We start from the raw sequence: 26,344 nt of genomic DNA on the forward strand, positions 1-26,344 counted from the left end.
AAATGAAAGGATTCAGGCCATCACACCATGAACCCGTGTCGTGTGCTTGAGAAGGCCGAAAGGTTGAAGAATGGAAAGAATTAATGGTGTGGCACGAGTCGTCACAAGAAAGTCGCTGACGGCAAAACTAATCTATGTGGACTTGAAAACACCAGTAACAATCTTGTTCTTTTTCCTTGCTGTGGCATGCATGACACACAACACTAAATACACACAACTCACACTCCTATGCACACGCACAAACGTACACGATATGGTGAACAGTAGAATGCTTTATATCAGGAGTCTCAAACTCAATTTACTTGGGGGGCCACTGGAGCTAGGGTCTGTGTGAGACTGGGCCGCATCAGGTTTTCCCAAAAAAAAAAAAAAAACATTTATTAAAAACAGAAAAATGAATAAACTTAAATATAACTAAAGCTCTGATAAAACATTCCACTGTTCTCAAATATCTTAATTTTTATTTTTCTACACAAAATAAGAGGAAAAATAAAAAAACAAATCAAGAATAAAGAAAATCAATCAATCAGTAATAAATAAATAAATATAATAATAATAATAATAAAACGGCAAATAATAAAAACTTAAGAAACCACATATAGTTGGTGGGTAGACAAATTATTTTTTTCAGATTAAAATGAACAAAGCATTAGAGCCCTGTAGACATGACAAAACACGACTATAGTCACATTTATACTCTTTTATTTACAACATATTGCGCAACTGCAGGGTCTTGAGACACATGCTAACTCGCTAACTAGAGAGCTACCTAAACGGTAGCCTTCAAGTTATTTCCTTTAAACTTAAATAGCCAAAAACTTACCACTTCCACACGGATAGGGAGGATAACTATTAACAGTTATTTAACCTTTAACATGAACATTAATCAAACGTAATAATTTTTTCTGGGTACATGATACCATACAGCATCCATATCAAACTTAACATTAAACTTTCATATCAAGACGAGGGCCTCAAACTAGTGTCCTGCGGGCCACATTTGGCCCGCGGCCCGCATGTTTGAGACCCCTGCTTTATATGATCTTATTTTAACGGATTGGGAATGTCCTACAAATGATCTTCTCTCTAGGAAGGTCCATTTTCAGTCAGCGGACCCAGTCGGCAGCTCCTTCCTGGCACTTTTATAGCCAATAGTTGTGCGTATCTTCCGAATAAACCATTTTTGTTGTGTCCAACAAGGAGCTGTCACATCAATTAGAACATTGCAAACACCTCCCAATCTTCCAATCTTCCAATATCTGAAAGCTCAAACATGCCCTGTTTCATTCTTTGACCCACAAGAATCTCCAACAGTTCCATCAATCATTTATGTTTCCCTCCAACCAACCTTGGGGATGTTCCAATGATTCTGTGTAGGTAAAGCCACTCATATAGGAATGCATGGTTATTTATTTATCTGTCGTTTCTAGGTATCTGCTGTAAAACTGATGGCCGCCTACCTACTTTTGAACATCAGGGGATTGGGTCTTGTGTGTGAAGCCTGAAATGTGAGCACTTGTCAGCGTCGGAAAAGCCTGATCTCTGCAGAGATTAGAGATTTATGGTAATTTTGTTTGTATTCAATAAGACTGATTTAGACATGCACGAGTGGGATGTGTGTGCTTATGTCTCCGTAAGAAAAGACCGTGTTGGGAACACATAAGGTACGAACGCTGAACAAGATGAAATTGAAGACTATGAGAAGGTGAACGAAATAGATGAATGACTCTTTTCTTTGTAAGAGGAGCCAATCTGTTCAATAAATGGCGCAAATTGGAACACTTAAAGAGAAAAACACTCTTCCATTTCTAAGTGGTATGAAGGTGTGTCACAAATCAAAGATTCATTATCCCAAGTGGATTCCATGCGGGCCAACAACAGGCTGCCTTCAACGAGGCTCTTAAGGAGCTAATCTAATCAAGTCAAGTTTGCTTTTAGGGCGCATATTTAACAGCTCAACAAGCAAGGCATTTTTCCTTAAAGAGATGACAAAAGTCAGAGGCATTGACAGTGGAACCTTGGTTAGCGTACACTTAGTCCAGCAGGTCCGACTCTAACCAAAACGAAAGCTAGCCAATGTTAAATCCAGCCGATGTGGTCAGGAAGGCGAAAACAGGTGATGACATCATAGACAGAACTTTTAACGCTTTGACAGTTTCAAATATGTCAAAATTTTCCATTATATTTCTTTATTGGGGTGGCACGGTGGTCTAGTGGTTAGCGCGCAGACCTCACAGCTAAGAGACCAGGGTTCAATTCCACCCTCAGCCATCTCGGTGTGGAGTTTGCATGTTCTCCCCGTGCATGCGTGGGTTTTCTCCGGGTACTCCGGTTTCCTCCCACATTCCAAAAACATGCTAGGTTAATTGGTCCATAGGTACGAATGTGAGTGTGAATGGTTGTTTGTCTATATGTGTCCTGTGATTGGCTGGCGACCAGTCCAGGGTCTACCCCGCCTCTCGCCTGAAGACAGCTGGGATAGGCTCCAGCACCCCTGCGACCCTCGTGAGGAAAAAGCGGTAGAAAATGAATGAATGAATGAATAAAACATGCTATTGCTAGCTAGCTTTTAGCCAATGGAAAGCCTGGTGTGGCGTCTTTGCTCCAATAACTTTACCCTTCCTTCCTTCCTGGGTCTTTGGGCGCCACTGATCACATGACACAAGTCAGAAGCTCATCAGAATAAAGGTACACAATATGTGTAGCAGTTGGCACACCCCTTTAGAAGTGGAAGGTAAGTTTGTGTCAGCGAGGGAGAACGCTGCATCCTTTTGTGTGTCTGCCTGCAGTGGTTTTCAGTCCTATGTAATTGTTGTGCTATGTGAGTGGAAGTACCAACTCTTATCAGGCTGAATGAAAATGTGTAATATTATATTTTCAAATTATTATTTTTCAAATAAAGTTTGCCGTCACATGGTCTGTGGTCTGTGCCCCCCCATCATCATTCCACAAACAGTGAGCAATTGTTCTACAATAGTATACTAGCAATAATGTGATATTTTCATGGGGGCTGTGATCAAACGTAGGGTTCCTTGACCACACCTTTAAAGAGGCCAATGTGTCTTTGGTTTTTTAGTAAAAAAAAAAAAAAAAAGTCCCTCCCAGTATTTAACCAATCTTATGAGTTGCATTTATACCAATGGCAGTTGTCATGCTAGAGAGTGCCGCTGGTGTGCATCGGCTGTTCCTCCCCATTCATCTATTTACACTCTCGCCGCTCAGCCAGTGTGAAAGCACTCTAATGGGCACACCGACTGAATTCAATAGGCGCTGGAGAGAAAAGAGGCCAGCAGGTCTACACCATAAAAACCATTGTGTTCTGAAAGAATCAATCAGTGCTTTTCGGTGTAATTTGATTCTATTCACAATGGGCCAGGAAGCAATTTTAAAATGGAAATGCCACTTGACTTCAAGTGAAGGGGAAAGACGGCGAAGAAGGGAAGACTGAGGCTATTCATTGGAGGCCGATATGCTCGTGTTAGGGTGTCCCTCTTTGGCCTGCTGCTCTTTCACGTTAACTTTACGTGGAAATAGATGTGTCTTCCGAGGAGTTGGCTTCAACTAGCAATCTCGCTGTGGAATCAAATCAAAGTAATATGCCATTTCATTTGTGTTGTTGCCAAACGTACATTTATATTTAAAATAATGTCTTTGTGGGCGGCACGGCGGTCGAGTGGTTAGCGTGCAGACCTCACAGCTAGGAGACCAGGGTTCAATTCCACTCTCGAACATCTCTGTGTGGAGTTTGCATGTTCTACCTGTACGTGCGTGGGTTTTCTCTGGGTACTCCGGTTTCCTCTCACATTCCAAAAACATGCTAGGTTAATTGGAGACTCCAAATTGTCCATAGGTATGAATGTGAGTGTGAATGGTTGTTTGTCTATATGTGCCCTGTGATTGGCTGGCCACCAGTCCAGGGTGTACCCCGCCTCTCGCCCAAAGACAGCTGGGATAGGCTCCAGCAACCCCCATGACTCTCGTGAGGATAAGCGGTAGAAAATTAATAATGTCTTTGTTTTTGTCAAATAATTTATTTTGATGAAAAACAGCTGAATTTTCAATTTTTTTTCTTTTTCTGGCCCAAAAGCAAGTGATGATGCTACTCCTCACCAATGGATTAGACTTGAGAGCAACTGAAACGGCCACTAGGTGGCAGAAGTCCATTATGACAGGACATTAGACACACATGGCAGGAAGAGGAATAACGGCAACTGTTACATTCCATACCACACAGACAGATTTGAATGCATGCACGTGTACAGGTACGTGCACACGCACACACGTAATTCAGTTCCAAATGTGAACATTGTAGTTCATAGTGTTATCTTCGGAAATGGCCGACCAATTATCAGGCATCTTGGAGTAAATCATCTGAGTATCTCATTGCTGGGTTGACTGTCAGTCTTGTCAAAAAAATAATAATATTCAAAAATACCAATGCAAGTAAAATACAGAGAGAGAACATGAAAACAGCAGCATGGAGTATGCACGGTGATATCTGTGAATAATTGATATTGAATAAAGAGAGAGAGAGAGGGAGGCTTATTACATTTTATATGAACTTGAACCACAGTGAACTTTACATAACCTTTTCCACCCAGCATACTAACACTGAACACGACCTATAAAGACACTTGGGATGTAAAATGATAATAAACATTAATGTACTTAATTAAATCAGGACGTGGATTTTTTTTTAATGAATAATTCTGCCAGTGCTTGAGATGAAGGTATTGACGCTTCAATCAATTTCCTTTTGATTACATGTCCCTTACCAGGCTACTTCCTAACAAATAGAATTCAACGTTACGGAAGTCGCCACACCGATTGTGCTTGATACGTTTGTTTGGTTATTGATCCTGTCCCACTAAAGCCCCTGGTACCCTGTCACTCATCGCTAAGGAATTCAAATGAATTACATTAATGTTTTATTCACATGGAGTCATTTGGCCCCATACCTATAGCCGGGCGTTTTGCTTTGCAGCTGCTGTGTCTTCGAGACACAACAGAGACGCTAACGATTATTAGCAAATAAGAGAGGGTAAGGAGTCCAGAATCCAGCCGAAGCTCCTTCCAATCCAGAGGAGCCCGTTGAGGTGGCCCTGGTTTGGATGCCTCACAGATGCCTCCCTGCTGAGGTGTTATGGGCATGCCTGGCCGGGAGAAGGCCCCGAGGCAGACCTAGAACACGCCGGAGGGATTATGTCTCACAGCTGGCCTGGGAACGCCTTGGTGTCCTCCCGGTAGAGCAGGAGGAGGTGGCCGAGGACTGCTTCCCCCGAAACCCGGACCCGGATAAGCGAGAGAAAATGTATGGATGGGTTTTGCAAACAGCACATCGATAATGACTTCCATTGCAAATCATTTTCCAGGACGCCATTACAGTTAGTATCAGATCCCGTTCAATAAAACCATAATATTCATAGCAGGTTTTGGTATCCTTTGTTTTCCAATATCCAGAATTAAACCATCAACCAATCCCTTGCAATCCCTCGATAATGTAACAATCACAAGCATGGGATTTCCATTTCACCGATGACTAACTATTTCAAAAAACAGAATAGAAGATCCTTCCAAAGACCTTTGCAGGTTTGGAGAACACATCATCTGACCTAAAGCCTAGGGCACATCCAGACTAGACGGTATTCTTCCATCCACCCCCGGTCTATAAACATAAACGATGTAGTCAACTCACAATACCACAACACATTCCCGTGCACGACACGTCATCATATTATTACACATATACAAATCATATCGTAGCGTGGCAAGTGGCCCACTGTCCAGAATCAAGTCAAGGTCAGTCCCGTGATTAGTCCTGAGCACTTGAGGCTAGCACTGGCAGGCCGTTTCTCTCCAATAAAGCCATCACTGCGTGGAGAAGGGGAGAAATATTGCCAGTCAACCTAACTGGACCTGCCTTATTTACAGCCGCAGCAGTCTACACATCAGCCACGCAAAGGGAGTATATGGAGACGTGGCTGGGGGGGTAGTTAAACTGTCAGTAACTGCCAGGCTGATGATATAATGTCTGCCTCTCGTTCGGGGCCGGTGATACATTGTTTAACATTTTTACTTTACAAGCACACTCTTTTTACAGTAACTGTCGACTAGCTAACTAACCTACACCATAACCTGCAAAGATGGGCTGAGAATGAAACGGCAATGTAGCATTTTGTGTAGAAATATGGGCTAATAACTATAAAAAGCAATCTTCACTCGCTAAATGTACTGCAAAAAAGGCCAGTAAGGATAATTCATAATGCCGCCTACAGAGAACATACTAACTCCTTATTTCTAAAATCACAAATACTTGCTTCAAACAGCTAAAATAATGCATAAGGCTAAAAATAACCAATTAGCTAAAAATGTCATCCAATACTTCTCTACAAGAGAGGAGAAATATGATCTCAGGGAAGAACTACATTTGAAACAGTTCTAAGCTAGGACTACGTTAAAAAGCCATAGCATTTCAGTATGTGGAATCAAACTATGGAATGGATTGAGTAAGGACCTCAAACAATGCACAACGATGAGCCAATTCAAGAAACAATACAAGCAGTTGATGTTTGCTAAATACAAGGATGAAGAGTCTTGAACCAGTCATGATGTGCTATATATATCACTATATTGACACTTACTATGGTACCCATTATGTCATTGGATGGTCATATCACCTCCTACTTCGGTAGGTTAATTTAATTTAATTTAATTTAATTTAATTTAATTTAATTTAATTTAATTTAATTTAATTTAATTTAATTTAATTTAATTTAATTTAATTTAATTTAAAAAACTATTAGGAAAGCAGGAAGTGAACAAATGTAACAGTTACTGATTGTAAAAGTACCAGATGGAGGGGTAGGATTTAATAAGCTTTGCTTCTTCCTACTCCTTTTGGACATGTGGAACTGTGAACTGATTATGGGATGCACTCAATTGTAATCTGATGCATGTTCAAATGAAATAAAACCATTATCATTACCTTTTGAAGCAGGGTTGACTCTACACTATTGTATTCATGTCATATTTTTTTTTATCATTATAGCTACTATATTGGGTAATACAAGTGTAAAGGTGACTATGGGGATGTTACGTCATGTCTAGAAGTCTCTAATAATGCTAAAAGCTGCATAAAGAAGGTCCTTGACAGGTTTTTTATGCTCTAGCGATGAAAATATTTAGTTTCTAAAGAAGAAATCCTTCTTCGGATTATGACGGTCAGGTCTGGAACCAACGAACCACAATACATGAGGGATTACTGTATTGCCCAGCTTGAATTTACAGTTCAAACCCATAGTTATTGTGACTTTCTACAACAGAAGTTGTTATTGCGGATTATATCATTCTGTTCTGCTTTTCTGCTCTATGGTATTTATCGGACACAGAGACCGAGACACAATTACTCCCATAATTCTCAGTAATGAAACAACACTGCAGCGGTCACCAAAACTCCCCCACATGGAGAAAAAACGATGATAACATAGAATCTATCGAAATGGAAACCGATGGGATGCATGGAGTAGATCACGTTGAGCCCGGCCAAAGGCGCTGTTCTTTAACACAGCCCAGTCGGAGACAAAAGAACGGAAACAAAGACGGCTTAAATCACATACTCACACATACCCAAGGGTGGGAGACTGAGAAAGGCCAGGGCAGAGTCGGAGGAATTAATTGAGGTAGTTTGTTTCCCAGCATGGAGTCTATTAAATGCCATGTCACCGGTGGGCCATGGGGAGCAGCACACCAACACTGAAAGGCAGGAAGCTTGGAGCTTGTAGAGATCCAGTTTGCCACCAGAGCCGTTCCATTCCTCCATCCATCTCCTGTTCCACGTCTGTCTCTCTCCTTCGCCTTTTTCCTGCTTCTCACGTCTTCTACCTACACATTCTTTTAGTGTGTATGTACCTAAAGTATCCCGGAACCGGGAACTAGGGGGCTCTGGCAAATGTGAAAAACAAGCCAGCACTCCAAGACTGGCATGAATAAATCCATGAAGTCAGAACATCTTGAAGCTAACGTTAGCCACTACAAACAGGACAAGTATTATTCTTGTCCCGCTAAACTCAATGGACATGACAACAAAATCTTTAGGATGATGAATCGTCTTACTGTTGCCGTTTTCTCTTCATGACGTTGTTTGGGCTTTTTATTTGATTTGGAGGCAGAACTCTTCTTTCTTTCGGTTGTAAGCTTTGAAATGGTATGCCACCTGCTCACATCAGACCAGACCAAGTTCATTTGGCCCACGGGCCAAATGTGGCCCGCAGGACACTAGTTTGAGGCCCCCGCCTTGATATGAAAGTTTAATGTTAAGTTTGATATGGATGCTGTATGGTATCATGTACCCAGAAAAAATTATTACGTTTGATTAATGTTCATGTTAAAGGTTAAATAACTGTTAATAGTTATCCTCCCTATCCGTGTGGAAGTGGTTAAGTTTTTTTTGGCTATTTAAGTTTAAAGGAAATAACTTGAAGGCTACCGTTTAGGTCGCTAGCTCTCTAGTTTGCGAGTTAGCATGTGTCTCAAGACCCTGCAGTTGCGCAATATGTTGTAAATAAAAAGAGTATAAATGTGACTATAGTCGTGTTTTGTCATGTCTACAGGGCTCTAATAATGCTTTGTTCATTTTAATCTGAAAAAAATAATTTGTCTACCCACCAACTATATGTGGTTTCTTAAGTTTTTATTATTTGCCGTTTTATTATTATTATATTATTATTATTATTATTATTATATTATTATTATATTTATTTATTACTGATTGATTGATTTTCTTTATTCTTGATTTATTTATTTATTTTTCATCTTATTTTGTGCAGAAAAATAACGATGTCCTATTATTAGTCATGTTGCATTGATGAGAAATTACATTACCTCCTCTCTTTCCGTGTGGAAGTGGTATGTGTTTGGCTTCTTACTTTGTCCTTATTCCCTATTAAAACCTTTCTTAAGTTTATAATAAATACATTGGGGGCTAACTATTTAGCTTGGTAGCTTGCTATGTTCAAAGCGGCGTCTGTCTTTTATGTCCCTGTGGCGATCCCGTAGTTGTCCAATGTCGGGGTATGTATATCATAATTACGAGTGCACCTGAACACCTCTGAGTCAGAGCAGAAATAAGAGGGAAGCCAGAGCATGAAACCATCTGTGTGACTTCTACAAACAAGTAAGGAAGTTAGATGATTAAGTTGTGCAATAAGAGCGTTTAATCTGGTGTTCCAATCCCCGTCAATGTCAGAATGAGAGGAGGTTGCTGGTTGTATGGCAGTGGTGGCAGTGGCAAAGCCAACAGGTCAGCTATATTAAGTAACAGCAATGTCAAAGTAACTATAGGGGTGTTACTTTATGTCTAAAATCATTTTTGGAAAGTCATAGAGGAGCGATTGCAACACAGTGGCCTATGCTGCGCACACTCCCCACCCGAAGATATGGTGCAAGCCGGTATTGAACATTTACATTTTACACGGCAAACCCTTTGATATCATAGAATAATTTGAACAGGATGCCTCGGGGTTTTAGTTGACAAAACAGGAGCTCACACGTGCGCACACAAACTGACATGCAGCGCTAACGCTGGCCTCTAGCGGTGAGCGAGGCCACTCAGAGCCATTTCCATTCATTCCACACCATTAACGAGCGTGAAAACGAAATGGAGAGGGAAAATATGGCCGTTAATCGCTGCTGTTGTTGGCAGCTGTATAATGAAGTATCAGAGTCCAATTTGAATTGGCCCTAATTACAGCAGCCTCCAGATATGGCTTCATCTGTACCGGTCCTATTCATGCCAGTGCCTGTGGAAGAGAATGGGCAATACGCTTGGCCGTGTATCGAAAACGCTGACTTAAAAAGTACTCTTGTTCTCTCTTTAACACACGCTCATGTTTTGCTAACTGGGGTGGTCCGTGCCCAGAATCTGTTCGTACTTAATAAAGACAGCTGCAATTAAGAGGAAATGAGATTAGGTTCATTGAATTGATTTGATAATATTAGGCCACCACTTCACTGAGGGTCTGTTGTGGAAATGGGATCAGAGTGTGCGTGTGTGTGTGTGTGTGTGCCTGGAGTTTGCACATTGGGAAGCACGTAGCCAACATTTTGCCCAAACCGACACCATCAAAACACACAAAAATGTACAAATCGTGTAAAAAAAAGTGAGTGTTCACAGAGTTTTTGGGCTGGTGAAAATCAGTTTCATGCGTTTTATGTGCGTTTTGCACGTCGACCAGCCTTGGACCGAGGCTTAACTGTATCTTGTATACTAGGGTGCATCAAATTTGAATGGGAAATTCATAATATCAATTTGAGGGGGCACGGTGGTCGAGTGGTTAGCGCGCAGACCTCACAGCTAAGAGACAAGGGTTCAATTCCACCCTCGGCCATCTCTGTGTGGAGTTTGCATGTTCTGCCCGTGCATGCGTGGGTTTTCTCCGGGTACTCCAGTTTCCTCCCACATTCCAAAAACATGCTAGGTTAATTGGCCACTCCAAATTGTCCATAGGTATGAATGTGAGTGTGAATGGTTGTTTGTCTATATGTGCCCTGTGATTGGCTGGCCACCTCAAATGAATGAATGAATATCAATTTGGCTAGCATTCCATTTTTTTCTAATGAACATAAAAAATGTCTTTTTCAAAGTTTTGAGGAAATCCATTGAGATTTAGGGGTGCCACCTCACACATAAACTTTTGTAAAATTTCAGAAAATGTACAATTTCTAGTCTAATTGCCAAAAAGTTGACGTGGAAATGTTGAGTACAATGAACTTCTATACAGCATCATTTTCTATAGGGTTATCAAAGGGGGCCCAGACCAAAGACCAAGCTGCAACTGCTAGTCTGAAAGGAACTAGTTGTTGTGTGCCTAAAATAATAAATGGACAAGTGTATATCACATTATGTAGTACTACAGTACGATATTTACTACAGTAAATATGAGGCATCAGTAATACTGTCTACTCTATATTACTGTTGTTGATGTTATGCTTGCTCAGCTATTAGCTAACTGTCATTAGCAAACTGTAGCTAATGTTAGCTACAGTAGAGGCAATGAGCACTAAACAGTGCCTAAAATCATAAATGGACAAGTATATATCACTTTATGTAGTACTACAGTACTACTCTCAATAAATATGAGGCATCAGTAATACTGTCTACTCTATATTACTGTTGTTGATGTTATGCTTGCTCAGCTATTAGCTAACTGTCATTAGCAAACTGTAGCTAGCTAATGTTAGCTACAGTAGAGCACTAAATACCTATAAATATGACTACAAATCATTCAAATTACAAAGACAAAACCACAAATTAGCTAGTAATATGTAATAGGAGTATAAATACCAACAAAAACATATAAAGATCACCTTAGAGTTCTTGAGCTGCAGTCTTTGCTGACCTCAAATCTCCATGGCGACCATTGAACTGTTCACCACTTTATTCCACAAAAACAGATGTATGGTGGCACCCCTAAATAATCATGTATTGGAAAAATATTTTGTATGTGTTGTTTCTACATATATTGGAACACTTTTAGTACCCAGCCATATCAAAATTCAATAATTGTGTTTTTTGATGCACTCTACAGTATACTCTGTTGATGACACATCCTGTACATTTCGATAATACTCCATCGTTGATTTGCCTTGCCTATTGCGCAGAAGAAAGTCAAGATCTAAAAGACCGAATTCGTCTCTGTTGCCTGGTTTTTGTGTTCAGACGGTCTTTTACTTCATAAAATCTCTCTTGTGCGTCCCACTTGGGTTGTGTCACCTCTTTTCACCTCCTCGCATCTCCCCGCCTCCTGATGAGGAGAACAACACGTTATCGTCCCTCTGAAGTGCACTCCGGCTCACACTCCTTTTTGCATGTGGTGCCAGATAAATGATATATGTGAATTACAGCACGGGGAGATATGCTCTTTCAACTACTGGAGATCTCTCCATTGATCTCTTTCTCTCGGTTGCGCATGCATATGCACTTCGCCTCCCTCGCTCGCTCACATCATGCGCCGCTTTCCTCCGTATGAAAGCTCTCATGCTAAATCAGACGTATCAACACATCCGGGCAAATGGATCTGTGATAGACTCAGTGCATTACCGAGCCACAACAGCCGATTGAATTGAAACGATTGCATTGTTGTCTGTCACTGGCACGCTTGATTGAGTCACTTTAGCACTTCTGCTGGGTTTTAATGAGATTGTCATGCTGTTCGTGTTAACATCCACTTGCCTTCATGCGAGCCAATTCCAGACGGCGGTACAGTGGAACCCGCTTAAGTCGGATGCGTTTATGTCGACAACCAGTCTATGTCAACAAAGCTCATTTTTTGAACGTGCAAATAAAAAATAGCCCCGATCTACAAACGGCCCCCGGGCCACACTTTGGACAGCTGCAATATGACTACAGCACATATTTCCTTATGAACACATTCATTCATTTTCTACCGTTTTTCCCTCAGGAGGGTCGCGGGGGTGCTGGAGCCTATCCCAGCTGTCTTTTGGGCGAGAGACGGGGTACACCCTGGACTGGTCGCCAGCCAATCACAGGGCACATATAGACAAACAACCATTCACACTCACATTCACACCTATGGACAATTTGGAGTGGCCAATTAACCTAGCATATTTTTGGAATGTGGGAGGAAACCGGAGTAACCGGAGAACATGCAAACTCCACACAGAGATAGCCGAGGGTGGAATCGAACCCTGGTCCTCCTAGCTGTGAGGTCTAACCACTCGTCCACCATGCCGCCCTTTATGAACATTCATTCATTCATTCATTCATTTTCTACCGCTTCTTCCTCACGAGGGTTGCGGGGGTGCTGTAGCCTATCCCAGCTGTCTTTTGGGCGAGAGGCGGGGTACACCTTGGACTGGTGGCCAGCCAATCACAGGGCACATATAGACAAACAACCATTCACACTCACATTCATACTTTTGGAGTCACCAATTAAGCTAGCATGTTTTTGGAATGCGGGAGGAAACCGGAGTACCCGGAGAAAACCCACGCATGCACGGGGAGAACATGCAAACTCCACACAGAGATGGTGGAATCGAACCCTGGTCCTCCGAGCTGTGAGGTATGCGCGCTAACCACTCGACCACCGTTATGAACCCTTATGAACACATCCTTCAAATAAATAAATGCTATCAATGCTATTATCCAACGCTTGGCAGGACCATATTCCAATGCTAGATCTTGGAGGAAACAAGAACCACTAAGAACACGACCACTTGGTTTCCGCCATTGATGACCTCCCTACATGACGTCACCAAGGTCACAGCTGGGTTACAGCCAGGGTGAAAGGTCACGTGGCTTCCACTTGAAGGAGGCACTCAAGGATGAAATGAAGCCATTTGCCATCATAGGAAAAAGATTATCTGTGGTTGGATTGGGAATGAGTGATGAAGGCACAATGACGGGTTTCGAGCAATGGAGGGAATCAAAATGGAGGAGGACATTTTTTTTTTTTGCCCGTTACCTAACCTGGAGCTTCACACACACAGGAAAGCTTACCTTTGCACCATTCTTCTTTCACTTCGCTCACTCTTGTTTTCCTCTCACGATAACAACAACATGTCAAAACAGTCTTAGATCATAGTTTCCTTTAAATTCTGTCAATTAGTGCAAATCAGATGCTGTCATTAAGCTAATTAGCGGCATTAAACTCTTAAAAGCACCAGTCTCCAGTATAGCAGTTGACAAATTTAAAGGTGACTATAGGGGTGTTATTTCATGTCTGCAGGGCTCTAACAATGTAGCAATGTCAAGCACAGTAAGGGCCAAAAATTAGAGACTTGTGTGTTGCGTGGCCCTGCCTGGTCCAGCCCATCCATTACACGTGCTAGCAGCAACGTGTCTTCTCATTCATAATAGATAGCCTGACCAGTCACTGAGATGTTCCTCATCCATGCATCCACGTCACAGATTACACTCAAATGGAGTTCCAGTCACAGGAAGTAAGAGGTTTCAAATGCAAGATCTGTTATGCATCTGTCTTTCATACCCAGGAACACCCCCCCCCCCACCCCACAAAGACGTAAATCCCCTTAATATAATCCAGTGCAATTATATTCTTCTCTTCCACGTTGGTTTTGATCTGCAATTAAGCAGAACCTCTCTCCCCCCTGCGCCCTGGTGTGATGGTGCGTTCCTATGACTAGCGAGGTAATCTGACATTTTACAGCACATAACCAAAGACATAAAAGGTTGTGGATCTCCATATCCACTTAGATGCAGGATTATGGCGTATACTTCAGATGCTACGGCCACCCTGGGCTAGTAAGAGGCCATTTTTACTCCTAAAATCTTCCACTGGGGAGGCTGCTAATAATAGAATAATCACTCACACTGGCACACGAAAACCACGGTGATGCAAAACAACTTGTGTATGTGATACTATTCCATAGACCATAGACCATAGTCCATAGTCCACAGACCATAGTCCATAGACCATAGTCCATAGACCATAGACATAGTCCATAGACCATAGACATAGTCCATAGACCATAGTCCATAGACCATGGACCATAGACCATAGACCATAGACCATAGTCCATAGTCCATAGTCCATAGTCCATAGATCATAGTCCATAGTCTATAGTCCATAGATCATAGTCCATAGACTATATAGAACATAGTCCATAGACCATAGTCCATAGTCCATAGACTATAGAACACAGTCCATAGACCATAGACCATAGACCATAGTCCATATTCCATAGACCATAGTCCATAGACCATAATACATAGACCATAGACCATAGAACATAGTCCATAGACTATAGGACATAGTCCATAGACCATAGACCATAGTCCATAGGCTATAGAACATTGTCCATAGACCATAGACAAAGACCATAGTCCATAGCAAATAGTCCATAGACCACAGTCCATAGACCATAGTCCATAATCCATAGTCCATAGACCATAGTCCATACACCATAGATCATAGACCATAGACCATAGTCCATAGTCCATAGACATAGACCATAGTCCATAGCAAATAGTCCATAGACCATAGACCATAGACAATAGTCCTTGGACCATAGTCCCTACACCATAGACCATAGACCATAGACCATAGACCATAGACCATAAACCATAGACCATAGACCATAGACCATAGACCATAGTCCGTAGTCCGTAGTCCGTAGTCCATAGTCCATAATCCATAGTCCATACACCATAGACCATAAACCATAAACCATAAACCATAAACCATAAACCATAAACCATAAACCATAGACCATAGTCCATAGTCCATAGACCATAGACCATAGACCGTGATGTCGCCAAGACAACCATCACTTTGATTTCTCTCTCTGTCAGATTAATCTATGCAAATGAGGGTTAATGGGAAACCATCTGAGGCGTTTTGGGGGGGGGGGGGCAATGCCCCCTCAAGCCACCTTTGCCAATTAACATCAATATTTGCCTACACTGGTTGTTGAGTTTACACCTTGCCCCCCCCGTTAATGGCAACAATTAGTGCTGATTAAGAGAGGGGGCGGAAAGGACATGCTTGATTAGGCAAGTGCACGTGTACGCTTGTGGCAGAATAACGGCGGAGGTGGAGGAGCGTGGAAGTTCCCACCATTGTGAAGCATGCACTGTGATGAAAACAAAGAGGAATTTTTCTTTCAAAAATTCAAAACAATCAAAAACTATCCTGGCTCCCACGATGGCCGACATGCGTTGATGTCCGCCATCGTCTGGATAAGCTCAACCGGCTCTGAGGCCAAGTTCATCCTCCGCATGCTTTACATCTCTCAAAGTTACTGCTGAATCCTTAATCGTTTCTTCTGCACCAGGCAGCGTGTTCGGCCTCTCATTAGCCACTCTCGCTCAAAGAGGAACAACGTAATTGGCCTAGCGGAGGTCTTTGTTTTCCTTCAACCCTCCTTCATATCCATGCCCCCCTTTGTCTTCTTTGTGTGCCTGTCCATTATACAGGACAGGAAACATACATTTCACCTTGAAGACGCTCCCTTGGAAGCAGAAGACGACTCATTATGTGACCGTTAGGCTCTAAGGGCTCAGTCCGCGATGATTTATTATATCGCTGCTTTCAGCTTGCTTTTTCTCAACTACATGCATTCATACATCCTGGTGGAATCCTGGTGGAATCCTGGTGGAATCCTGGTGGAATCCTGGTGGAATCCTGGTGGAATCCTGGTGGAATCCTGGTGGAATCCTGGTGGAATCCTGGTGGAATCCGGCTTCCTGTCCGGTCCTTAGGACAGTGGTTCTCAACTGGTGGGCCGGGATCCAAAAGTCATCTACTGATCAGTTCTGGGTGGGTCTCAGCTTATTTTCAAGTAAATTTAGCAATATTTTAGTAATCTTTGTCGTTGGTATTTGTTAACTGTTAACAGTCCTAAGAAAAATATGTGATTTTGTGGCTTATTTATTTTTCAGTTGTAATTAACATGTAATTTGCTTTAATCATTTAATATTTTTTCAATTATAATATGTATTATTATTTGTAATATTATTTATTACTATTAATATTTCATTCATTCATTCATTTTCTACCGCTTTTCCTCACGAGGGTCACGGGGGGTGCTGGAGCCTATCCCAGCTGTCTTTGGGCGAGAGGCGGGGTACACCCTGGACTGGTGGCCAGCCAATCACAGGGCACATATAGACAAACAACCATTCACACTCACATTCATACTTATGGACAATTTGGAGTCGCCAATTAACCTAGCATGTTTTTGGAATGTGGGAGGAAACCGGAGTACCCGGAGAAAACCCACGCATGCACGGGGAGAACATGCAAACTCCACACAGAGATGGCCGAGGGTGGAATTGAACCCTCGTCTCCTAGCTGTGCGGTCGGTGCGCTAACCACTGGACCGCCGTGCCGCCCAACTATTAATATTTATTAAACTATTAATATTTAATACTATATAAGATTTAATACTATATAATACTATTAATAAACTATTAATATTTATTATTATTGTTATTGTAATATTCAATAACAATATTGAAAAATTATGAAGGAACAACTAAATATCAAAATATAAATATAAAAAATAAACTAGAAGGCTCTAATAATGTTAAAAGCCAGATTTAAAAGGTCTATGCTATGAAAATATTCCATTTATAAACAAGGCATCCTACTTTGCAGTAATTCACTTATCACTGCTCTGGCCCGGATTCAACCCACTGTGATAAAGGAGGGATTATTATTGTATGTTGTTTATTTCTCCTAAAAGTTGCTTTAGCGGTGTATAAGGGACAACAATGTACCGTACAAGCATGCATGCAGTATTTGGTATTAAAGAGTCTGGTCCAGGTTACGAATGCGAGTAAAGTTTTGAGTGACAGTTTCGACCCAAACTAAGTATTATTGCAACAGCTAATAGTCGACTTTTGGAAAACGACTGCAAGGGAAAGTAAAGGCCAGAGAAGCAAGGACCTCCCTCGGTATCTCTGTGCTGAGTTACAGCGACGATGTCCCTGAAATGATATTTGGTCTCATAAATCCACCATCGTTCCTTTGGCATTTACAGCCATTCCGTCAGGTTTGGCTGTCCGAGAGGCCGAGACAAAGCTCAGCCTCAGCCCCCCACCTCACAGGCCCCCATCCTGTCAGCGTCCCAAACCATCTGTTATGTCATTCACCTGCAGAGTACCTTCACATCTCCTACAAACTCAACTTTGCAGACTTTCTCCTGACGTAACCTCGGTGCCGCCAAAGAATGCGTCTGCTCGTCTGTCATTCGGTAATTGGTCAAAATCTAACACCAAGACTTTCAACCTTTCATGAGAATCGTTTGATTCCGATGATGTCATCACAATAAGACATTAAGAGAAGTTTATCTTCATTTAGGCCTGAATTTATGTCATCAAAAAAGGAAAACAACAACAAATGTGCTGGATATTGAATATTGAATAGTATATTGAATACGGTGGCAGACTCAAAGCCAAATGTTCAATAAAATTAATTACTAATAAATAAATATAAAAGCCACCGAGAACCGCATAACAAAAAAAAAATTCCTCACAAGGGTCGCGGGGGTGCTGGAGCCTATCCCAGCTGTCTTCGGGGCGAGAGGCGGGGTACACCCTGGACTGGTCGCCAGCCAATCACAGGGCACATATAGACAAACAACCATTCACACTCACATTTATACCTATGGACAATTTGAAGTCGCCAATTAGCCTAGCATTTTTTTTTGGAACGTGGGAGGAAACCGGAGTACCAGGAGAAAACGAGGGAAGAACATGCAAACTCCACACAGAGGGTGGAATTGAACCCTGGTCTCCTAGCTGTGAGGTCTGCGCGCAAACCACTCTACCACCGTGCCGCCCTGAATGCATATTGTTAGTATGAATTCACTTTTTGCTATTTGTTTACAATTATGTTAACTTTCTGCCCCCATGAGCGCCCCCTTTAGTGTGGTATTATTTTAGTATTATTACCGTAGTATTGTAGCCCGTACAATATCATAAGCATATATTTCTATGACTGCCATTGTAGACCAAGTGAGCCGAGTATCGGGCCACTGCTGATCTACGAGAAGGTTGGAGGAGTCGGCCCGTGCACTGGGACACGCAGGAACAAAATAATCCAACGGATACAAATGAATCATACAGTCCACACCAATCCAAAGCAAAATGAAAAACCAGGAGGACATATAGCGGGAAGGAGACGCATGGCGTAGGCCGAGGGGGTCCCGGTTTGAGCCGCCAAAGGTTCCAGGCGTTGTGTCAGCTAAAGGTCTCCGAGCAGGTGGATGGCTGTGCAAGCTAAAGGTTATCCAGACAAGCTATCTTGTTAGTGCGCCACTCAGATGACAGCGTACGGTGAGAGAAGGGTCGGAAGGTCAGAGTTTGTGACCCCCGTCGTACCCGGGGAGGATCCTGCTGTCATTTGCTTAAGGTTACAGTTGTCTCGGATCTAAGGTAATTGCCCCCAATATTTACCCCTGAATTCCCTCTACTGAGTGACAGTACACGGAGCCTGTTTGTAAGATTCAGTACGTACAGTATGTGTAGTATACATACTGTATGTTCTGTACATACTCTATGAACTGTATATACTGTATACGTCTTCCCATGAGTATGTCCATATGTAACGATGACAAGCTAATTGTCCTCCATCCTATTAAAAAAAGATTCATAATCATCAGTCACACATCATTTTACTATTCAATTATTTGGTTTCATTATTTAATTTATGACTCCCATCATGCAGAAAAGGGCCCAGTAAATACATTCATATTTTTTTTACTGGATATATTGTAAAAATCTTGGAATATTAACATTATGACGGCAGATGGAAGCACAGTGAAGCATCCCTTCACGGTCCTATGGAGCCTAAACTCTTTCATAACTTTATTCGCACCCTCACACATGAACAGCAGTACAATTCCAATATCATACACTGGATGTGTCTCTAAGTTTCTCGTCCCTTCATCCTGGGAAACGACTCCTCATTCTCATTACAAGAACACGAGATGCATTCAGGGGCACAACGGGCATCACAACAACGGCTTTATAATGTGTGTGTGTTTGTGTAAATAAACAGGAAGATGAAAAAAAAACACAAGATGGATATTCTCACCACTCCCTTTGTAACCTTTAATTTGGATATATAATATATATAAATATATATTTGCTAGATTCAAGTATGCTGTAATATACGCTGAAAACGCTTAAATGACATCATGTCTTTGAACGCAACCCCTCAATGCTCATAATAACACGCTTTAAAGTGTGACGCTAGCGTTTTGCTACTATTGAAGAGACAAGTATTTTTAGTCTTGTGTGTTATCTTTTAGCTTGATTGACATATCCCGACATAATATCATTACATTCAAATATATATGTTCTGTTCATTAAATACAGTACATCATTTCTAATGGTGATTAATCATGACTAATTTATTTTGAAACTGGTTAATCTGGATTTTTTTCATTATTTGGCAGCCCGACTTTCACCATTTTCTTTAACTGGAGAGCTGGGCTTATTGAAGGAACTGTCCAGAGTTCTGAAATCGTATCAAGTCTCGTGTTTCTATGTTTCCCCTACTGACACCTAGTGACCAGTGTAGAATACTGCAGCACACATTTGAGTTTGTCTCCTTAATGCCTTGTATTTGATAAATTAATTTCTACCGCTTTTTCCTCACGTGGGTCGCTGGAGCCTATCCCAGCTGTCTTTGGGCGAGAGGCGAGAGACAAACAACCATTCACACTCACTTCCATACATATGGACAATTTGGAGTGGCCAATTAACCTAGCATGTTTTTGGAATGTGGGAGGAAACCGGAGTACCCGGAGAAAACCCACGCATGCACGGGGAGAACATGCAGAGAGAGCCGAGGGTGGGATTGAACCCTGGTTTCCTTGCTGTGAGGTCTGCGCGCTAACCACTCCACCACCGTGCCGTCCCTAAAAAATGCTTTATTTTGGCAAAAATATGTCTAATTGTGCTTAAATATGAACTATAAAGTTGTTTTACTAACAATATAAATAAACAGGTTAGCCATAGCTGCAAAATCCAAGGCGAGGGGCGACTGTATCATTTCTGCTAGGCGCGTATGTGATATGGATGTGTGATGTTAAACTCACGTAGTTTGCAATTATTTAAAAAGCCCAATAAAAGACACAAAAAAAAAACCTTTCAAGGGAGTTTGTGAAGGATTACACGACATGGGTTATTTCCACAGACAAAGCAGTACCTTCAAATACCCCCAAACAGTGTGTTGCTGCACCACGGCAAAAGGCAAACAGCAACAAGAAAGACCATGAGCACATGAGAGGAAAAAAAAGAGCAAAGACGTTTGTGTTCTGACCACAAGAAAGGAAGTGTTCAACTACTAGGTGGGCCTTGGTAAAGATTCCTCCCTCCTCGTTCCCTCCCTCCCTCCCTGGGGAGAGCAAGGGAGCTTGCACAAGCAGATTTAGCACATCGTATTGACTTACGAGGACTTTTTTTTCTCCCCCCCCCCCATCCAAGCCGCCGTGCCGCCTTGGGAAAAGAGAGCGATACAAAGCGGAGGATTGAAGAAGAGAGAGAGAATGGAAATTCAATACACAGACAGGGAGGAGATGAATGTTTTAGAGTGCACGGATGTTTAGCTGTGATCCGGATTGTCTGCAAATGGATGGATGCATGAGTAAGGGGGGGGGGCGCATGAGGAGGGGGGGGATCCCCCTTTGGAAGCCAACGCACACACAACACTTAATGAGGAGCTTTGCACAATTCCTGCCGCCGTTTTCAAATGCAACGACACTAAAAGTGGGCTTACCCCTGGTGGCAGATAGCACTTGACATACAGTACAATACAATAGTACTACAGTACAGTTTACAGTTCGCTGATGCAATGTATCACAGTGCGCACCAGAAGCTAATGTTTTGGTTCCAGAAGTTTAGCAACAGATGAGGTGACTGAGACGCTGCAGCATTTTGGGCTTCAAGTCGAATATGATAAGATATGATCAAAAGATATGAAGTTATGTATCCGTTCCATTGTTCATGCTAAAAGTATTACTGAGAAAACTGCTTAGAAGAGAAAATACACAAATTCCAAAACCATTCATTCATTCATTTTCTACCGCTTTTTTTTCCTCACGAGGGTCGCGGGGGTGCTGGACTGATCGCCAGCCAATCACAGGGCACATATAGACAAACAACCATTCACACTCACATTCATACCTATGGACAATTTGGAGTCCCCAATTAACTTAGCATGTTTTAGGAATGTGGGAGGAAACCGGAGTACCCGGAGAAAACCCACGCATGCACAGGGAGAACATGCAAACTCCACACAGAGATGGCCGAGAGTGGAATTGAACCCTGGTCTCCTAGCTGTGAGGTCTACGTGCTAGCTAAAACCACCTTTTTACTATTTCTGCTCAGGCTTTCCATCACAATTTTACAACTAAAAGCCCAACAGTGATATTTTTGTTGTATTTTATATGAATTCATTGGAGAAATATGATAGTATAGCTGGGTTGTACTATTTAACACTCCAATTGTTAAATGGAGTAAAATGCACACTGCCATCATGGGGGGTCGGTAGGGGGGCATAAGTCGCTGTTCAAATGTTTCCTGTCCACGACTCCTAAAGTCAAGTCAAGTCCAAAGCCGCATCGGACACATCAACACATTCCCGGTGCCGCTAACGGCTCCGACGCTTCCAAGTAGAACTCCACAATCATTCTATGCCGAGTCGCAGACGGAAAATAATTGACATGAAAAAAAGTAATATGGCCGTCCTGTGAGCAATGACATGAACACACACGACAAACACATTTTTTCTCTGAGGACTCCTGGTTGCCCGCATGGAGCTGAGTGTGTATATATGTGTGTGTGTGTATCCCAGCTGCTGCATGTTCTGTGAGTTATGTGTGCATGAACACGCGTGTGTGAACGCTCATGGTTGTGGGCCGCCCTGTAAAGGTGATGTGTGGCCGCTATTTGGCGGCTGGACATGGCAGGTTAGCTCACTGCAGCCCCATCATATTTTATACGCCAGCCCTCTCCAGTCTTATCATATTTTATACGCCTGCAATAACAAACTGTCTGGAGGGGGGGGGGGAATAGTCATGCACATGTGCCCAGGTAGTAAAAAGACAAGAGTTGCAGGTGGCGGCTGACCAACGCCGTCAACTGAACACTTTGACAGAAAGGCCAACTGAAGGAGGATAAGAGGAAATGAGAGCCAGTTAATAGAAACATCTCAAGTGTGCCAGCAGTCATTTGGTTCTTTTGTCTAATTCGGTCCTGAGCCGACATCTGTCACTGTCCGCCTGCCCGCTCACACACACACACACACACACACACACACACACACACTAGGAGATACAAACATCCATAGTATTGATACCAAGGGTCATATCTGTAGCGCATCAATGCTAGCATTATAATGTCAGTGCTTTCCTATTTTCATAAATATTGTTAGAGTTATTGTACAAACATCCAAAGTGTTATTTATTATATGTGTTTTTTTTCTGTGTTATAATCCTATTTATTGTGTGCAATAAAAATTAATTAATTTAACATTGTCTTATATTGTTGTATTCATTATTTTTCCTTTTTGCATGTTTATTTATTTATTGAGTGTAATTTTTTTCCAAAGTTTTACAACAATGTTGTAAGTGTATGTAATTATATTTATTGTTTGTAATAAAAGCACATCATATTGTTACATTAATTTGTGTTGTATTTATTGTTTTTCTCCATCTATTATAGTATGTACCATTTACATGTGTGTCATTTATTCAACGGTTTGCGACAATTGTACTTCATTATATTTGTTGTATGTAATAAAAGGGACTAATATTGCTACATTGTCATATGTTGTAGTTATTGTTGGTTACAAGTGTGTTTCGTTATTATAATCCTGTTCCACGTTTTATTCTGATCGTAATCATAAGCCACAAGGAGCGGTATCGGCAATACCGGCCCTGCGTTTACTTGGTATCTGGTTGATACCAAATTGGTAGTATCACCCAGTCCAAACACACACACACACACACACACAGGGAAGTGGGCAGTCTGCACCATGTGTTCATCAAGTCAATACCAGCCCACAAGTTGGTCCGGATGCAGACATCCAAAGTCGCCAGCAATGCCACAACAATTCCACTTTGCATGAGGATAAAACTGCACCAACCACTTCCTGAGTAGTAAGACTTTCTTACTATTCCTGTTATCAAGCAACAACTATTCAAGAAAACACCTAAGAATTAAAAAATATGTAAATCAAAAACTAAATAACATAAATTTGTGGAGGTGAAAAGAAAAACAACACTGATTTTTTAGCAATATGTCAAAAGTTGCAAGAAAGTGCAATAAAGATTACGGGCGGTGGAATAGCATGAAAAGGAGGGTAAAGAAAGAGGGAGGGCATGTGGCCGTGTTTCTTACCTGGGGCAGATAGAGGAAGGCAGGGGGGCATTGCAGAGAATGGGGTAACATCCCGGTCCCGGACAGCAGAACACAGCCAGAGTTTGCCATACAGCACAGCATGTGAAGACGGGACCCCTTACTCATAGAGACTGTTGACACCTCGTCTTGCAGACACTTTGTCTATCCTCTCACCTCTCAACCTCTCTCTCTACTTCTCGTCCCCTCCCTTCTTGTTTCCTCTCAGTAGCAGCAGCAGCAGCAGCAGCAGCGATGCGCAGTCAAAGACACTCGAGCGGACGCAGACGAGGGGATGCCGAAGTAGAAAAGATTTTTCTGGGGGAAGGGCAGGGGTGGCAAGTGGTGTGAAGTGCGGGCAAAGTGATGCTTCTGTTCTGCTCTTCTCTGTTTACTTTGGTGGAGGAGCCGAGGCATGCACGGAGGAGAAGATGAACGGAGGAGGTGGAAGGGGGAGGCGGGGCAAAGGAGGCTTGGGAGGTCCTTTAGGGAAGGAGAGGGAGAGATTGGAGGAAGAATGATGGGGTCCGGGGGTTTTGGAGGGGGAGGAAGGAGTGTGTGCGCGCGCGTCTCTCACACATCTCACACGCAGATATAAAAATCTATAATTACAGAGCGTCGTATATGCAGCGTTAACCCTTCCTTGAGTGTTTCATGAGTTCCTACTTCGTGTACCTACAACGTCCATACGTCATTCTCCGCCCACAAAACCTACTTGGGCTCAAGGTAAAAGGATGAGGAGTTAAGAATATTCCTTATTAGACAGTTGTTAACATTACAATTGTTGAAACTGTGATACACATTGAGTGATTTATGACTCTGGGTGATACAGATGTGTGAGTTATTCCATATCACGACCGTGATAAGTGAATTTGAACAAATGATGAGTGCTTATTTGTAAATGGAATTTTTCATCGTAGACTCCAAGTGGTCCATGGGTTAACTGGAGACTAAGTCGTTGATACGTCAACTGGAGACTAAGTCGTTCATAGGTTGACTGGAGACTCTAAGCCATCCATAGGCCAACTGAAGACTCTAAGTTATCCATAGGTTAACTGGAGACTAAGTCATCCATAGGTTAACTGGAGACTAAGTCGTCCATAGGTTAACTGGAGACTAAGTAATCCATAGTTCACCTGGAGACTAAGTCATTCATAGATTAACTGGAGACTAAGTCGTCCATAGGTCAACCTAAGACGAAGTCGTCCATAGGTCAACTGGAGACTAAGTTGTCCATAGATTAACTGGGGACTCTAAGTCATCCATAGGTTAACTGGAGACACCAAGTCATTCATAGATTAACTGGAGACTAAGTCGTCCATAGGTCAACCTAAGACGAAGTCGTCCATAGGTCAACTGGAGACTAAGTTGTCCATAGATTAACTGGGGACTCTAAGTCATCCATAGGTTAACTGGAGACACCAAGTCTTCCATAGGTTAACTGGAGACTAAGTCGTCTATAGGTCAACTGGAGACTAAGTCGTCCATAGGTTAACTGGAGACTAAGTCGTCCATAGGTCAACTGGAGACTAAGTCATTCATAGATTAACTGGAGACTAAGTTGTCCATAGGTCAACCTAAGACGAAGTCGTCCATAGGTCAACTGGAGACTCTAAGTCATCCATAGGTCAACTGGAGACTAAGTCGTCCATAGGTCAACTGGAGACTAAGTCATTCATAGATTAACTGGAGACTAAGTTGTCCATAGGTCAACCTAAGACGAAGTCGTCCATAGGTCAACTGGAGACTCTAAGTCATCCATAGGTCAACTGGAGACTAAGTCGTCCATAGGTCAACTGGAGACTAAGTCGTCCATAGGTCAACTGGAGACTAAGTCGTCCATACATTAAGTGGGGACGCAAAGTCGTCCATAGGTTAACTGGAGATGCAAAGTCGTCCATAGGTTAACTGGAGATGCAAAGTCGTCCATAGGTTAACTGGAGATGCAAAGTCGTCCATAGGTTAACTGGAGATGCAAAGTCGTCCATAGGTTAACTGGAGATGCAAAGTCGTCCATAGGTTAACTGGAGATGCAAAGTCGTCCATAGGTTAACTGGAGATGCAAAGTCGTCCATAGGTTAACTGGAGATGCAAAGTCGTCCATAGGTTAACTGGAGATGCAAAGTCGTCCATAGGTTAACTGGAGATGCAAAGTCGTCCATAGGTTAACCGGAGACTCTAAGTCGTCCATAGGTTAACTGGAGACTCTAATTCATCCATAAGTTAACTGGAGACACTAAGTTGTCTATAGGTCAACTGGAGACTAAGTCGTCCATAGGTTAACCGGAGACTCTAAGTCGTCCATAGGTTAACTGGAGACTCTATGTCGTCCATAGGTTACCAAAATGCAAATTTGTACACAGAATGTTAAATACTGCAGTGCAGTATTCAATCAATAAAGACATAATTGCAACAAAATCAGAAGAAATGGAACAAGTACTAATGCAATGTCTT

General features: G+C 42.2%; 1 protein-coding gene across 10 annotated transcripts in view; it reads right to left on the reverse strand.

Moving 5' to 3' along the window:
* rbfox3a (RNA binding fox-1 homolog 3a) overlaps window positions 1-26,344 on the reverse strand; it is a 335,564-nt gene that overhangs the window by 90,990 nt on the left and 218,230 nt on the right. The window contains exon 1 of one of the 10 annotated variants that reach the window (XM_078788897.1): window positions 23,894-24,665. The exons of the other annotated variants lie outside the window; for them this stretch is intronic. Within the exon in view, the coding sequence (XP_078645023.1) occupies window positions 23,894-24,019 (126 nt within the window). The 5' untranslated portion in view covers window positions 24,020-24,665. Of the gene's footprint in view, window positions 1-23,893; window positions 24,666-26,344 lie in introns of those variants that run through there. 10 annotated transcript variants of the gene reach the window in all.

This window comes from Doryrhamphus excisus, linkage group LG2 (assembly GCF_037039965.1).
Source record: "Doryrhamphus excisus strain RoL-2023G ecotype Guam linkage group LG2, RoL_Dexc_Guam_v1.1, whole genome shotgun sequence".
Lineage (NCBI taxonomy): Eukaryota > Metazoa > Chordata > Actinopteri > Syngnathiformes > Syngnathidae > Doryrhamphus > Doryrhamphus excisus.